The following is a 15,803-nucleotide window of genomic DNA, read 5'->3' on the forward strand; positions in this document are numbered from 1 at the left end:
CCACAGAGAAATTAAACCGAGGTGTCATTATGAAGGAAGACGCTCCTCTGATGATTTCATTACAACAGTGCCATATGTTTGATGCTATATTGTAGATTTTTCAAATGTTACATGAGCATTTTCTCTTCTTGGTTGTTTTATTTCTTTGATTTGAAAGAAACGTATGAATTATGGAGTGAATGCTCCCACTCTCAGCCAAAATGAGACGTTTTGGGAATTTTAAAAAATAAAATGAGGTTTAAATGTTGTTTACATACACTCATTTAACCTTTCATTCTGAGGAAATTTTACTATTTAAATATTTAATATGTCCAGATCCTAAACTTAAAAGTCAGATTTGATACAATCTTAAATATTTCTAACAAAAGTAATGTATTAAATTTAATTAAAATAATTATAGTAAGCCAATATATTTAGACTACTGTAAGCACATACAGCAAGCACGCTCTCATTATGTAGTCTTCTTTGCTGTTTACTTGCATTCAGCTTACGAAATTCTTGTAGAAAAAACGTGACGTGAAGTAAAAACGAGAACTATTTTTACACCGTGAACTAGTAAACTCAACACTCTTCAACTTTAAACAAGTTAACTCAAACTAAAAAGTATATGAACGATAAAACTGTGGTTCAGCTCTGTGTGTGCGCGTGTTCACGTGAGTACAGCGATTACGCATCTCGCGCGCGTCCCCGGTGGCGCAGCGCGTGTATGGAGTCATCCCGCTGCTGTAGGCGGGGGCGAGCCCCTTTGCCCGTCATATTAATGTGCTTTCCCGCTATTCCAGTTCATGAAATAACACTCAAGTGTTTGCTCTTGTTCGCCGCCTGCGCTTTCAAACAGTGGACAGCAACTCAACCCGTTTACTGGCAGCTGCTGAAGCCCTCTATAATGTCTCGTCGAAAGCAAGCGAAACCAAGATCTTTGAAAGGTACGAAAGGTTTTTATTTAATCACTTGTTTCCTTGTGGTTTTGAGTGAAACTCCACAGTAGGCAAATCGACCCTAATACGTTGTAGATAGACTTCAGATCGATGTTGCGGAGTAGACCAGAAGAGGATAATGTAATTGTTCTGCAGAACTTTCATTTCACTTCCACTGTATTCTTATAAAGTCTTTAATTAGTCTTTAATTAGGAGTGTGTTACCATATTAGGCACGTAATACACATGATAGCATACATATCGATGAAGATTAACTTATTAAGGTAGGCTACTCTTGTGGTATTAGGAACAACAAAGTTTTCACAGCTGTTTTAATAATGTGTGAGCGATTTTGCTTTGTTTGGGAGGACTAAATGTCCTAGCTAGGACAGAGAATGTAAATGACTGAGGAATACAGCTTAATAAACATATAATAATGTATAACAATTAAATGTAAATGCATGTTAGATTTAGGAGCAGGGGACAGATAATATGTAACTCTCTCAGTATAAAACAACAGAAGACAAATTCAGAAACATGACATAAAAATGAATAAATGCGAGTTTAAAAATTTTCTAATGTTTTTATGTTTGCTGGGTATAAAGCTTAGTATGTTTCCTGACATGTTGCTGTCACTTTGAATTACAGATGTTACCAGAATAATTGCAGAATAAGTCTGTATAATGAAAAATTAAACTTTTGAAGTTGTTTCTCTGCGCATTTTATTTGCATAGTTTTCCCTGTAGAGGTAATTCTATAGTTCATCGTGCTGTCATTAAAAACAGAAAATGTTATATTTCAAGCATCTGCTTCTTGTCTTCTGTACACCATTTTATTTAAAAAACAAACAAGCACACAAGGGTACTCCATAGCTAGATGAAAAACAGATCAAAATGTCTATATTTGTTTGCACTTTTCAGGATAACCCTGTGCGCGCCAGGTGATCCACTTAAAGTGCTAGCTTTTTTAGCAATGTAAATTAAATTACATTTAGCACCTATGGTCATCATGAGTCAATCTCTTCTATACAGGTCATGAAAACCGGTTAAATGCAAATGACGATGGGATGAATATGGGAAAGAAAGATTGCTCAGAGGAGAGGGGCAAAGAATGGGATGAGGAAAGTAACAGACATGGACAAGGGAAAGAAGAAAGTGCTGAAGAGCCTACAAACCTACCACAATCAGAATCACCGGTCCAAACAAAGTACTGCCATAGTTCAGGTAAACACATTATCCTGAATAAACTGTGAATATATTCACTCTATTTGTCTGTATCCTTTATACAAGAAGATTACAAAGAGAGACCTCCGGGGTTTTATATTGCAGGTTTAGTGTTTCTTGGTGTTTTTGTGACCTTTGAATTTGGTATATTTGCAATTCCCCATTTGCACACAAACATAACGAATCATGCCCTTACAAGTGATTCTGGATTTATGATACTTAAATAGCTAATCGTGTTTTTATGTATTAAATCTTTTAAAGCAGATACAGTAATTTGATTCAGTGTAAGCATGGATTTGGTTCAATGGTTTTTGGTTTGTTTTTATGTCTTGTAAATATTCAGTACTTTAAAGTAGCAGCACTGCATTTGTTCAAACTGTGAATCTGGTCCTCTCACACTGACAGCAATTTTAGTCACAGTGGGATTGCTCATTATGTGGCCACATGCCGAGCTAATTACATCTAAAAAAGTGTGAAAAAGAGCATCCAATTCATATTTTTTGGTGTTTAGTCTGCTCTTATGAGGTTGGCTTATATTTAAAACTGCCAGACATCAGCAAGACGGTCCTTTTGAAACTTTTAATCTGAAGTGTTTGGGAAGATACAAGGTACTATTCATTTACCATTAATTTAAGCATCGTTTTTAAAGTAGGTAACTAAATCACAATTTAACAAGGGGGTGGGCATGATGTATTTTAGATTACATCATATATGATTCCGACAAACCTGTGGCTCTACATATTTGAGAAAGTGTCTTGTTACTGGAGAAGCTTCAATGATTTACAGTCACATTTCTGAACATATACTTCATTTAAAATCTTTGCTAAATTACTGTTAGCTAGTTACTTTCTCTGGTACATTTTCATGAAAGTTGTAAATAGACATTTCTCTTTTCCTCTTGGCTCATAGCAAACCGCAATGTTGAGGAAGATGAAAAATTTTGTTTGGGTTTTCCTGAACATTCCTCCACTGACCATGAAGATGGATGTGGCCTTGGATTCAGGGGAGAAACATGCAGAGACCATCAGAGATTCGGTCTGAGCGGGAAGGTGAACACCCCTTTGCCTGGCAACAGTTCAGTACCTCTTGAAATATCACAAACAGATGCAAGCGACGAAAGCCCAACAAAAAACAAACAGGACTTTAATAATCAGTTTGAGCAGGCTAGTACGTTGTCCTTGCAACATCTCTCTCTTCTAAACGATGTACCAAATTACATGGGGGACCCTGAGAAAAGAAAACCTCCAAATTTTTCAGCACAAGATCAGTCAGACATCTCAATAGTGGAATGCACACGTATCAACTCACAAATACCCAGTCTAGCAACCCTGGCTGCTTCTGGCGAAAAGCACGTGGCTGTTTCTGGAGAAAAGAGAAAGTCTCCATTTGACGGTTGTTTAGGAATCTCTAAAAAGCTCAAGATTATAAGTAATTATGTTCACAACCACGTGGACTCCAGACCATGTCCACAGACTCGACACATGGAGAATAAGATCTGCTCCAGTTCTGAGATTCTTACTTTTCCGTCTGAATTGCACCAGAAAGAGGCTAATGTAATGCTAGGCCATTCTGTGTTGCTTGAAGCTGCAATCACAGCAGCCGTTCAGACAGTTCTTCAGTGTAGCTTCTGTCCCACATCGTTAAAAAACCTTGAAGCTCTTCAAGAGCATGTTCGGCGAACACATAACTCTGCTTTAACTGAAAGCAATGTCTTCTTCTGCTCACAGTGCTTTAGAGGATTCCTTACAAAGGACACGCTAGATAATCACATGCAGCAGACCCACTGCAGAAACCAGAGCCCAAAACTTGATGCTGATCCAGAAGAAATAGCAGAAAGGTCTTTGCAATTCTGTCCATACTGCAGCCACTTGCCTACATTTAGCAGTAAACTAAAACTGATGCAGCATATCAAAATGATGCACAAGAACACTAACTTGATGAACCTCACAGATGGAAGAAGGACAACTGGTTCAACATCACCTCAGTCAATTAAGAGTCCAGCCAAAAAAGCAGGCCACTGTGCCATACCTTCATCCGACTTCATATGTGACCATTGCGGAGCTAAATACACAGATCTGGATCTGTTTCAGACTCACTTGAGCTCTCACCTGAAAAGTTTGCTTCCAAAACTTACATGTCAAGAGGGCTTGAGGGATTTCCCAAACAATGAATCCTTTAAGGAGCACACAGTGTTTCAATTTAGCAACACATCTACGTTCTACATCTGTGAGAGCTGCGGTAAGACCTTCACTAGTGTGAAAGACTTACATGGGCACCTACTTGAGATGCACACTGTTTCATTTTACCGCTGTTCCCTATGCCAGCAGGTGTTCAGCTCTAAGGTGTCTATTCAGGTTCACTTGGCCTCTGAACACAGCAACAAGAGAACGACATTCCACTGTACGTCCTGCGACTGGGACTTCAAGCAAGAGCACGACTTGCACCTGCATGTCAAAGAGAAGCACCTCGACAAACAATGTAAGGCATACTGTTGCATCTTCTGCACGGAGTCCTTCACTACGGATGTTGACTTGCAGTGTCATATCACCACACACAGCGACAAATGCAGTCCCTGCGTCTGTACTAAGACCATATCTCCCCTCGAGGTGCCCTTACACGAGAAACTCTGTGCCAAGAGCCAGAGCGTTGAAGGTAACAACGTGACCCCTCCACCTGTCTCTGAACCAGTTGCCAAGGACGGCGCTGGATTCCTGCCAGCGAATAGTGAAATAAGAGACGGTAAGGTGGAATTGCTGTTCAGCCCTCCCACTGAAACCAAAGGGAAGGCGAGCCTCAGCGATCCTATGTTTGCCTGTGAAATCTGTGGTGCTTCATACACCATGCAGTCCTTGCTCGCCAACCACCAGCTGCGAGATCACCACATCCAGCCTGGGGAGAGTGGCACTCTCAAGCGCAAAGTGGAGGCGATCCAAGGGAGCCACAAATGCAAAGACTGTTCCAAGACCTTCTTCACTGAGATGGCTCTGTGGGAGCACGTCCAGACTCATCTAGGCCCCACCAAGCACTGCCAATGCCCCATCTGTGGAGAGCGCTTCCCCTCACTGCTAACTCTGACTGAACACAAGGTCACCCACAGCAGGAGCTTGGACACAGGCAACTGCCGCATCTGCAAGCTTCCTCTTCACAGTGAGGAGGACTTCCTGGAACACTGTCAGAGGCACCCAGACCTGCACAACTCACTGACAGGCTTCCGCTGTGTCGTATGCATGCAGACTGTCACCTCCACTCTTGAACTGAAAATTCATGGAACTTTCCACATGCAGAAGGTCCAGGGCGAGGATCTGACCAACAGCTGCACGGATCCCTCCAACCTTAATCCCGACCTTAAAATCTCCGCAAGTGTTGCTCAGCAGGAAACAGCGAATGCAAATGTCAGCATATATGAGCATAGACTCCGAAACAATAAGACTAGCATTTCTGTTGTGAACGGTTGTTCGGCTACGGCTCTCATTCCAGAGGAGATTAGCAATAAAAACACTCTCACGCAAACCACAACAGTTTGAAACAAAGCCAACCCTAAATAAAAGACATGATTTGTCACCATATGAAGCATCTGCTTTCAAATGTACATTGTGTTATGTATTTGTGCCAGAACAGTGAAGAGATGTTTGGGAGAGGCTGTTTTCTGCCTTCCAGTAAGAAAGAGGGGTTCGTTAGTTTCAAAACACTCAGCAAATGACTAATTCTCCCAAGCGCAAGGCTAATCTTCACCGGACACGTCTGAATTCAGATTTACAGCCATAGTTGCATCATTTCCTCTCTCTTTGTTACGTTTTAAGATAAATCCTTGCGTTAAGAAACGGAGCTGAATCTTGGTGAGTAATGAGCTTCTGATGACTGAAACTGCAGATGCGCAGAGGGGCAGAAAAGAGGATGAGATGTGGGCAGTGGGACTTGATGTTCAGAGGGAGAGAGTCATTAGCAGTGTTTTATCTAATTGAAATCTGAGCAGGCCTCTTGGTAAACTTTATGGATTAGATGTAGGGCTTTTGGACAATGACATCTGATAATCACAAAACCGCCACAATGTTGTGTATTTTTAAATTGTACTACGTCTTTTTAGTAAAATACCGTCATCTGTGTTGTATAATTTTAACAGTGAATGTCTTGTTAGTTGTTTATCTGTGTATGATGTCCATGTGACAAAAAGAAAGTAAATTGTCTTCTGGGTAATTGTGCATTTATGTGTAAGTGGTGTGTGATTGCTATTTCAGTTCTCTGCGAACGCTACAGTGTGTTTCTGGGCCAATGCAATTTGACAGCAATGTTTTTGATAGTTTTCTGTTAAACATTTTTTAAATCATGAATTAATAATATAGTCATCGATATTAATGAAGTTCAACTGGAAAAGCGTTTCAACGTATCTTAGCTTTTTAAAGGGGTAGTTCACACTGTCAATTTGCCCCCAGGCCAAGCAAGATGTTTTTGACTTCTTCAGTAGAACATTAAAGATTTCTTGCCTAAACTCGGGTCCTTTGTGATTCATAAAATGCAAGTAAAAATAAACAAAGGCAAAACAAAATTAATGTCAGTGGCTCTTAGTGATACTTTGAGGTCTTGTAAAGCAAAACAACTCATTTGAGCAAGAAACTGAACATAACTGACAACAATTTACAACATGTATGCAGGTACTTACACACACATATAAGGAGGTAGCAACCTTTCTTAAAACAAACTTATTGTAAATAAAAAGCAGTCCATATTTGAGTTTGTACTATACATATGCAGGCTGCAGCGCTCAGTGTATGTGAGTAAACCCCATTTTGAGAATGAAAATTTTAACCCATTCTCAGTGAATATGGGTAATAAATATATTGGTGCATTTAAACAAAACAGATATATTAAACAAATATATTTACTAAAATAATATTTTTGTCACCAAACATATTTAGAAATTGGGAAATTATACAATTAAATTCAAACTAAATATCGGAAAAAATACAACCTTCAAAATTTCAATACATTTTTTTTCGTACAATTCATTTTTGCATTCTTGATTTTTCCTCTTTTTAAAATTTGTGTTTAATATTTTTCTATAACATACATTTGGGTGTACTAGTTTTTGGATCGTAATTGTAAGTTATTTGGTTAGATAAGCTCCAGATTTGGCTTCAGTACTGACTAGTCTAATGTATACTCACAATATTGTACAGCTTCCTATTAAAAATGAGAATTTAAAAGATAGATTTGTGAGGGGTGTACTCATATATGCAGAGCGCTGTATTATGCCTCAAGAAGTCTATGCTCCAGACTAAATGCACCATTTCCAGAGGCTGTGGATGAAAGGTAATCATGTAAAATAATACATTTATTTTCAAAGACAGTTAAGACTTTAATGTATCAACAGGAGCCACAAGTACTAATATGGGTTACCCATTATATATCTTTTTTGTTTAGTTTGCCTGTATATGTGACTCAGAGTGCTAGTAGCCTTTGACCAAGGTTTTGTGAATCACCAAGGACCAGTTTCAGATATTCAGAAAAAGAAGTCTTCTTAAATGTTTTACTGTAGAATAAAGTCACCTACAACTCGGATGCCCTGAGGGTGGGTAAATTATCTTCATTTCATGTGAACTCTTTTTAAACTATACCGAAGAGAGGTTGGCAGTGTTTCACTAGATAATGCAAAGTGTATGGTATCAAGGTTAAGCACAACTGAGCTATAAACTCTGAGGGAACAATGACTTCATACATATGGGGATTTATAGGGGGTGAAATGAATAGGCAGGACTATAATTACTCCACACTATGATGTTTCCTTAGAAATTAGCATTTTGAGCATTTGTTGATACATTTATGATTAGTGCTACTTTAAAAATCATGTTATTTAAAAAATCTCAACTGAAAATATGCAGGACTGTAAAAAGTGATGGCTGTGCATATTTTGAGAATGAAAGTTAGGTAACTGAGCCCTGAAGCTGGAAAAAAACGTACCTCATTTGGAAATGCCCCTCAGTCACCAGGACAGCAGCTGGGCTTTGACCGAAGGCACAGGAAGGAAAAGCGACATCATTTTGGGAACGCCTGTTCTGTAAAAAATGCATTTTGACAAACAAAAAAATGATAATGACATTCTAAAGAGGCCTGCACTAGATTTGCAGATGAGTGCAAGACATTGAAGATTCTGTAAATACTTTATACAAATACAAGCTATATTAAAAACTTGAATTTTCCCCTTAAAGGAATTAGTTCCCCCAAAAATAAAAATGTACTCACTTACTGAGTTTCTTTATTCTGTAGATTTCTTTTAAAAGAAACTGAAAACTGGTAAACATCGTCTCCCAAATAATGTCTTTTGTGTTCAACAGAAGAAAAAAAGTCAAACAGGTTTGGAACAAAGGGTGAGTAAATTAGGGCTGGGTGATTTGGCCTAAAATCAAAATCTCGATTAATTGAACATTTTGACTCCATTACGATTGATGAATGATTATTTTATTTATGTATTTATTTTTATTCATTTATTCATTTTCTTTTTGGCTTAGTCCCTTTATTAATCTGGGGTCCCCACAGCAGAATAAACCGCTAACTTATCCAGCACATGTTTTAAGCAGCGGATGCCCTTCCAGCTGCAACCCATCACTGGGAAACATTCACACACACACATATAGACAATAAAGCTAACCCGAGATAGTGCATGTCTGTGGCCTTGTAGGGGAAATGGAAACCGGAGCAAACTCCATACAGAAATGCCAACTGACCCAGCCAAGATTCGAACCAGCAACCTTCTTGCTGTGAGGCGAAGGCGCTGCCCACTGTACCACCGTGTCGCCCCTATTAGTTTTTATATTTAATATGTATATATATATATTTTTTTTTGCTCTCATAGTTTACTGACAAGAGTTAATTTGTAGAGTAAATATTACTTGATTTATGATAATTTATTGAACGTCAGTGCTGAACAACTGAAATTAAAACACACATTGCCTAAAACAGTCACTTTTGTCTTATAAAAAAAGAAACAAAATTGACAATTTTCAGTGTTTTTCATATTAAAAGTAGAAAAAAAGCAGCATCTTTTCTAAATAAAATAACTTTTGTATACCTGGAAATAATATTTTTAACAGTGCATTTCTTTAACTTGCATCTTCTGTAAACAAATAATTTATGTAAATAACAATTTTAATGTAATGGATAATATGCCATCTCAAGAGGCTCTAGTGAAGCTTCCAGTCAGTATCAATGTAGTACAAAGGCTAAAGAATGGGTCCATTGTCCTACTTGACCAGAGATCAGATGTGGCTGCAAAATGGCCACAGAAGAAAAAATCAGCCTTATAAAAGGCTTGAAAAAGCGAGGTCATGTGACCACATACGGTAGGGAAAGTAATTGAAAAAATAGTCCAGGAAAAATTAGATCGATAAAAGGTTGTGAATGTCGATTTCGATTACTTTTCAATTAATCGCCCAGCCCAAGAGTAAATGATAATAATAAAATATTAAGTTTTGTGTGAACTATCCTTTATTCATATACAGATGCTAATTTCTTATTTTTGTGGTAAGCAATAGTAATCATTCTGTAGTTTATATACAAGTTCAGGCTAGAATATGAACTTGGTTTTCCTTTTGTGTGTCCAGGCTTTAGGCCAAGGTAAAGTCGGCTGTGAAAACATGATGCCGGGTAATGCCCGGACCATCTGTCAATAAGCATCTCTCGAGTGGCTCGACTGCAGAGGAGAAATGACAAAAAAGACAGCGCAGTGACAGCAAGTTTGATCTAAAATTATTTAAAGGTTTTTTTTTTATATTTATGTTGTATTGCTATATTGCTAAAAACCATAGCCTACAAAAAAGGATTTGACATTCAATTTAAATAAAAACTGTGCTAAAGTATAGAGTCTACAGTGCAAATATACTACAGCTGACAAGTGTGACAAGTGTACAATGTAATTTAAACAAAATTGAATAAAAAAGGGAATAATAGACCTGCAGCGGAACAATTAGGGCTTCTGAAAAACAGAGCTGACTAAGTTCCCAACTTGTAGGACTGTGCCATGTCAACATCCTCCCGGGATGGAAACCAGGGTGAAAGGTTCCTCAACTGACATCCCATAATCTCCTTTTCCCCCACATTACATTGTTTCTGCACACATTAGTCCACAAAGTCACCAATCATTCCTTTGTGCTCTCCTTTTTCTTCACGTCTCACATATCTATCATCTGAGCACTTCTGCAAGTGACATTATCCAGTGCTGCACTTAAAACCAGTATAAACAGTAAACAGGAAAGGAGCCAGTCTGCTTTGGGAATTGGGTCCAGTATAACTTCCCATTTGTTCTTGTACAGTTCAGTGGTCAAGCAGGTGAGAAAATATAGAAGTTTTTTTGTTTTCTGTTGATTAATGCCATTGTACCACTCAAGCTGGAATGATTAAATTCTGTTTTGCAGCAAGTGATAAATTACAGTGGAGAGACATTAAACGCATGAGTGAAGGGTGAAAGTGAGACAACACTCCCCTCTATTGACTGGGTGTGTGACACTACAGCACCCGTCTTTCATGCTTAAATTATCCCTGCTAAACACAAAGTTCTAAAGGTTAAGACAAATAAACGTCGCAATGAACAACACCACAAACCATAAAAGTATAAGCATTAAAACCATAGTGTTTTGGGAAATATTAGCGTAACATGCAGCAAACGTACCATATTCAGTCAACTTTTCATTTTAACCTTTACAAATTGAATGATGTTTTCTAGTTATTTCTCTGTAAAATAAGTTTCTGCTTATTTTAAAGAGGTGATGTCAACCACTGTAACAGCCGTAAAAGCTACATTTACATTATGCTAATCAGATCATTTTAAAACTGTACTCTGTTGTATGTGTTGTACACAACTGCCACACAACAAAATATGATGATAATGAAATACAATTTGCATTAAAACAATTTACAAATACTGAGAGATATAAAACTCAATTATTAAACAAAAATAATAAAACCTTTTATAAGGTTCAGATTAAGACCAGTAGGTGGAGCTACGAGGGCACATGTTAGCAAACGTAAAATGTCTTTTAATATAACGTACACAAAGCTTAGTAGTACGCCTCTAGTGTTTGTCGTAGTTTCTGTGTAAATACGGTGAAATAAGTATGTCAGCTCAGGCTGACATTAAGGTGGTAAAATAAATCCCAGACTTACTTGTTTCTGGATATTTATTCTAAAATATACATGGCATGCCTCTTGGTCAGTCAGGTGTAGGTGACTAGTTTTGGCGCGTCCCTCAGTCAACACGTACGTATGCCTACTGAGCATGCGCAAATACGAAGTAAGACCAAGGGAAAATGTTTTCGAGAATTTAAACATATGCATTACATTTATATAAAATAGACATTAGCTGACAAAGAAAGAAGACGAAAAGAAGCAAAAAGCCTAGACTAGTCAGTGGTGGTTTTGGAGTCCAAACTGGAGCACCCGAAGGAAACACCCGCAAACGCAGGGAGAACGTGCAAACTCCACACAGAAATGCCAATACACACACACACACACACACACACACACACATATATATATATATATATATATATATATATATATATATATATATATATATATATATATATATATATATATATATTTCTCATTAAATTATGGAAACATATTTAGATATTTTAGTAAAATATTGGCTATACAAATGGCAATGAATGCACTAAAAACACTACAATAACACTTTAATGAAACCATGATTCATTGTTCATAGGGGATTAAATAGACATTTTTTACATAAGTAATTCAGTCATGTGGATTTGAAAGATGATCCCATGTGTGAGACATGAATTCATACCCACAAATGGAGAAATATAGATAAGTCTCAGGACTGAGAGCCCGAATACAAGATGCTTTCAGAGGAGCCTTCCTCTATGAATTAATAATTCACACATTTCGTGAAACATATCAGAGGGATACTAAGAAAGAAAAAAGAAAGAAAGAAAGAAAGAAAGAAAGAAAGAAAGAAAGAAAGAAAGAAAGAAAGAAAGAAAGAAAGAAAGAAAGAAAGAAAGAAAGAAAGAAAGAAAGAAAGAAAGAAAGAAAGAATTAGAGCGAACAAAACAAAAGCAATTGGCTTTCAAGAAAAACTTTCAGGCAGTTAATTCTAGATGGAATACAGGGAGTAGATCAATGTACAATATTTTTTGTGACACTGCTTAAAGATGAGCTGCCAGTATTGTGTAAAATCCCCAACGTTCTTGTTTTGGGAGAAGATGTTTATTTATTTATTTTTTGGTTGAAAAGTTTGTTACAGTACTCATAAATGTGCATTGTGATGCATTCGGGCTTTTGGAAATCAGTTTGATGCTGTTGGAAAGCTGATGATTATTGAAAACCTTATAATAGTCAAAATGCATATGGACCAAATGTGAATCAGTGGTGGAAATAGAACTGAAAAATCATACACAAGTCAAAGTACCATTACTTAAAAATGTAGTGCAAGTAAAAGTATCTGTATATTACTCAAAGCATGAGTAAAAAGTAGATTTTCAAAAGTACTCAAGAGTACGAAATAGTATTACGCTGTAAAAAGCTGATGCGTTTACATGTGATTTCTTGGATGTGTGTAAACATAACACTCTGTTATCCGGTTAGTTATTGTCCAGCAGGCACACAATGTCATAAGATGTTAATATTAGGTTAGATTTAAGTTGTGATGTCAGGTGATTAAAATGCAATGTCTAGCCAGCTTCTAAGGACAACATTATTTTGACATTCAATAACAATGTCAAATGACGGTGATATTTGGTTGATTTTAGGTTGTTGGAAAGTAACCAAAATCCAACGTCGAGCCAACATCTTAAACCAACATCATATGGACATGAGGTTTGGCAAGCAAAATCCAATGTCTGATGTACCTGGTGGTAATGTCCACACAACATAGAGCTGTAATATCATTAGACGTTGATATTTGGTTGATTATAGGTTGGACACTGGATATGATGTCGGCCTGACGTTGGGTTTTGATGTCAACATCGATTTTATTTTCCAAACAAAATGTAACGTCCACATGATGTAAGGGGTACAATGTCAATCTGACGTCATGTTGATGTCTTGTGCTGCTAAATTACTGATAAAACAAGAAAATATAATGAACTCTTGAGCCAGTTTTAAATTGTTAACCCTTTTGAAAATGTTTATTTAACTCCGGCCAGTGTGGATTATATATACACCAGTAAGGTGGTAAAAGGAACTCAGACTTACAATAAATCAGAGTTGAAATAACACTGGTGATTTTGCTGTATGTACAAATTCATTTTTTTCTTTAGTCACTAAATGTACACACATTTACTGACAACATTTTGTTTTGCATCAGCAGATGAGGTGTGAAATATGCCAAGACATTTTTACTGGGGAAATTCACCTGTGAATATTATTATTATTTTCTTTTTTTTTTTTTTGCAAGATCTGTGACAAACCTCAAAAAGGCTTTATTGTATTCATAACCAAAACCATACTTCCTTATCAGCCAGCATTCACTTCTAAATTAGTGCACAGCAATCTAAAAACACTGAAGACCATTGCAACAATCTTTGATGTCTTCATTTGATCAGATTTTTTGAGCTGTGCACGTTGTGCATCAAAATAGCAGCATTTTTGTGACACTGTACAACAATAATTAACATTTGTCATTACTGTCAGGGGTAGGTTTAGAGTTGGATAGGGGTAGATGCTAATAAAATACAATTTAATGGGTTATTTACTTAATAATATAAATAATTCTCGTTATTGTTATTTAGTTTTTACATTACTGTGAGGGTTGGGGTTAACCTCTGGCCTCAGCTGTATCAAATCAAGATATTCAAAACTATTTTTAAGGCATATAATATTCAGTTTTAATTAGCAGAGTTGGGTTTAACATATTCTACATTAACCATTGTTGAAGAACGCAGTAATGCAACAAATTACATTTTCACTTCATGTCATTTGATTACAGTTATTAAACATCAGTGTAATTATGCTACTTACATTACAAATATAGTTTTTAGAAAAAAAAAATCTTTTAAATGACGTTTTCTGCTGTCAGTTAATGAGCACACCCTTTTACAGTGATGAGGAACGCGAGCTGAAATAGCTGCTGTCGAGAGTGATTGCTTCTTCAAGCAGAAATACAGACGTAACTTTGATGTCACTGAGAGTAAAAACAAAAATATTGCTGGGAAATGGAGTCTATGTCCAGTCTCTAAAGAATTTTCGACTGCTTTAACTCAACTAGTAACTTGTTCAAGCACTTACAATACTCGTCACCAAGGAAGACACTGGCGCCCAAAAACACAACTGTCCAACTCAGCCTAAACAGGCTAAATAAAAAAATCGGGATTGAAGGTATTTTCTGAATACGAAGAGAAGTGTAGCAGCTTATGGGGCCGTTCACATCCTGCGTCTTTTGCCCGTGCGTATATTTAACCTATTGGGAGTGCATGCATTGGGAGTGCATTTTGCCAGCTCACATTTCCCAGGCGCCCTCAGTTGAAAACCGCAAGTCACGTGACAAGAACTGACTGATTACCTTAGACAAACACAGAACACCCAAACACAGCAGAGCTTTTTCATTTGGATGTCAGTAGTTACAGGTATCCAGTTTCTTATTCTTTTCTATAAAAAACAACAAACAAGTGAATGCTGAGAGAATTTAAAGTTTTGAGTGAACTCTTTAAGCCTTTTAAATATGTCAAACCGCTGTGTTCAAGACATTGCCCACATAGCAATATTTCTCTGGCCCAGCTCTGGCCCACACAATCAGGTTTTGCTTGGCCCACATGCCGCAGTGAATTACGGTACATGACTGGACCAAATCTGGCTTCCAGACAAGGGCCAAACACAGACCATTTCTGGGCCAAGTCTCAGCCAAGTTAATAACTCATAACTGGGCCTGAACTGGGCCAGATAGGTTGGTGTGTCACAATTGCAATGAAATTGATAAACCCATGGAGTGATGCGCTTTAGGCACACTATGGGCACGCTTTTTCTCAAAGTGACCTGATTGGTAGAATTTTTTTCTTTACTCAAAAATGATTTTAGTGTATTTTAAATGTGGGTCAAGACTGACCAAACTCACATGGCCCACTTATCAAATTTTTAAATCTGGGCCAAATCTTGTGTGCCGCCTTAAAAACGGTGCCACCTCTGCCAAACCCGGGCCATGTTTGGCCCACATGATGTATGCCAGTGCCGGATGAATGCCTGCTGTGCCAGCTTTTTGCCAAATCTGGGCCAGAATTCTTTGCTACTAGGGATGTAATGTTATGAATATTAAATCACTGAAGGAGCTGCAGTTTGTTTTGTATTGTTATAGGTATATTTTATGTGTTGAAAGTAACTTCAAAGTAAAGTAGTTAGTAATCTGATTACTTTTTACATGACGAAATTAGTAATATAATCGGATCACAGTTTTCCAGCTAACAATCAGTCATTTGTAATCTATTTCTTTTTTAAAGTAACTTACCGAACACTGTTAATAACCTACAACTCTTAATCATTTAAATGTCATTAAATTGTATTTAAATTACAATTCAAATTTAGATTGTTTTGGCATATTTTAAGCTCCATACATATATTAAACTCTTAGGCCAAACAATCCAGACAACTCTGCCATATTTACTGTACTGCATAAAAGACTATTTTCTTTGTCAACCATACTTCACAAAAATAGCTGTCACTTC

General features: G+C 37.2%; 1 protein-coding gene across 1 annotated transcript; it reads left to right on the forward strand.

The window, feature by feature from the left end:
• The first annotated feature begins 416 nt into the window (after positions 1-416).
• znf521 (zinc finger protein 521) lies at positions 417-6,338 on the forward strand. The gene is made up of 3 exons (XM_001339531.9): positions 417-926; positions 1,948-2,139; positions 3,049-6,338. Exons 1-3 carry the CDS (start codon positions 608-610, stop codon positions 5,661-5,663), a joined length of 3,126 nt encoding a protein of 1,041 aa, XP_001339567.5. The 5' UTR covers positions 417-607; the 3' UTR covers positions 5,664-6,338.
• Positions 6,339-15,803: the final 9,465 nt, after the last annotated feature.

Source organism: Danio rerio, chromosome 20 (genome assembly GCF_049306965.1).
Source record: "Danio rerio strain Tuebingen ecotype United States chromosome 20, GRCz12tu, whole genome shotgun sequence".
In the NCBI taxonomy this organism is placed as follows: domain Eukaryota; kingdom Metazoa; phylum Chordata; class Actinopteri; order Cypriniformes; family Danionidae; genus Danio; species Danio rerio.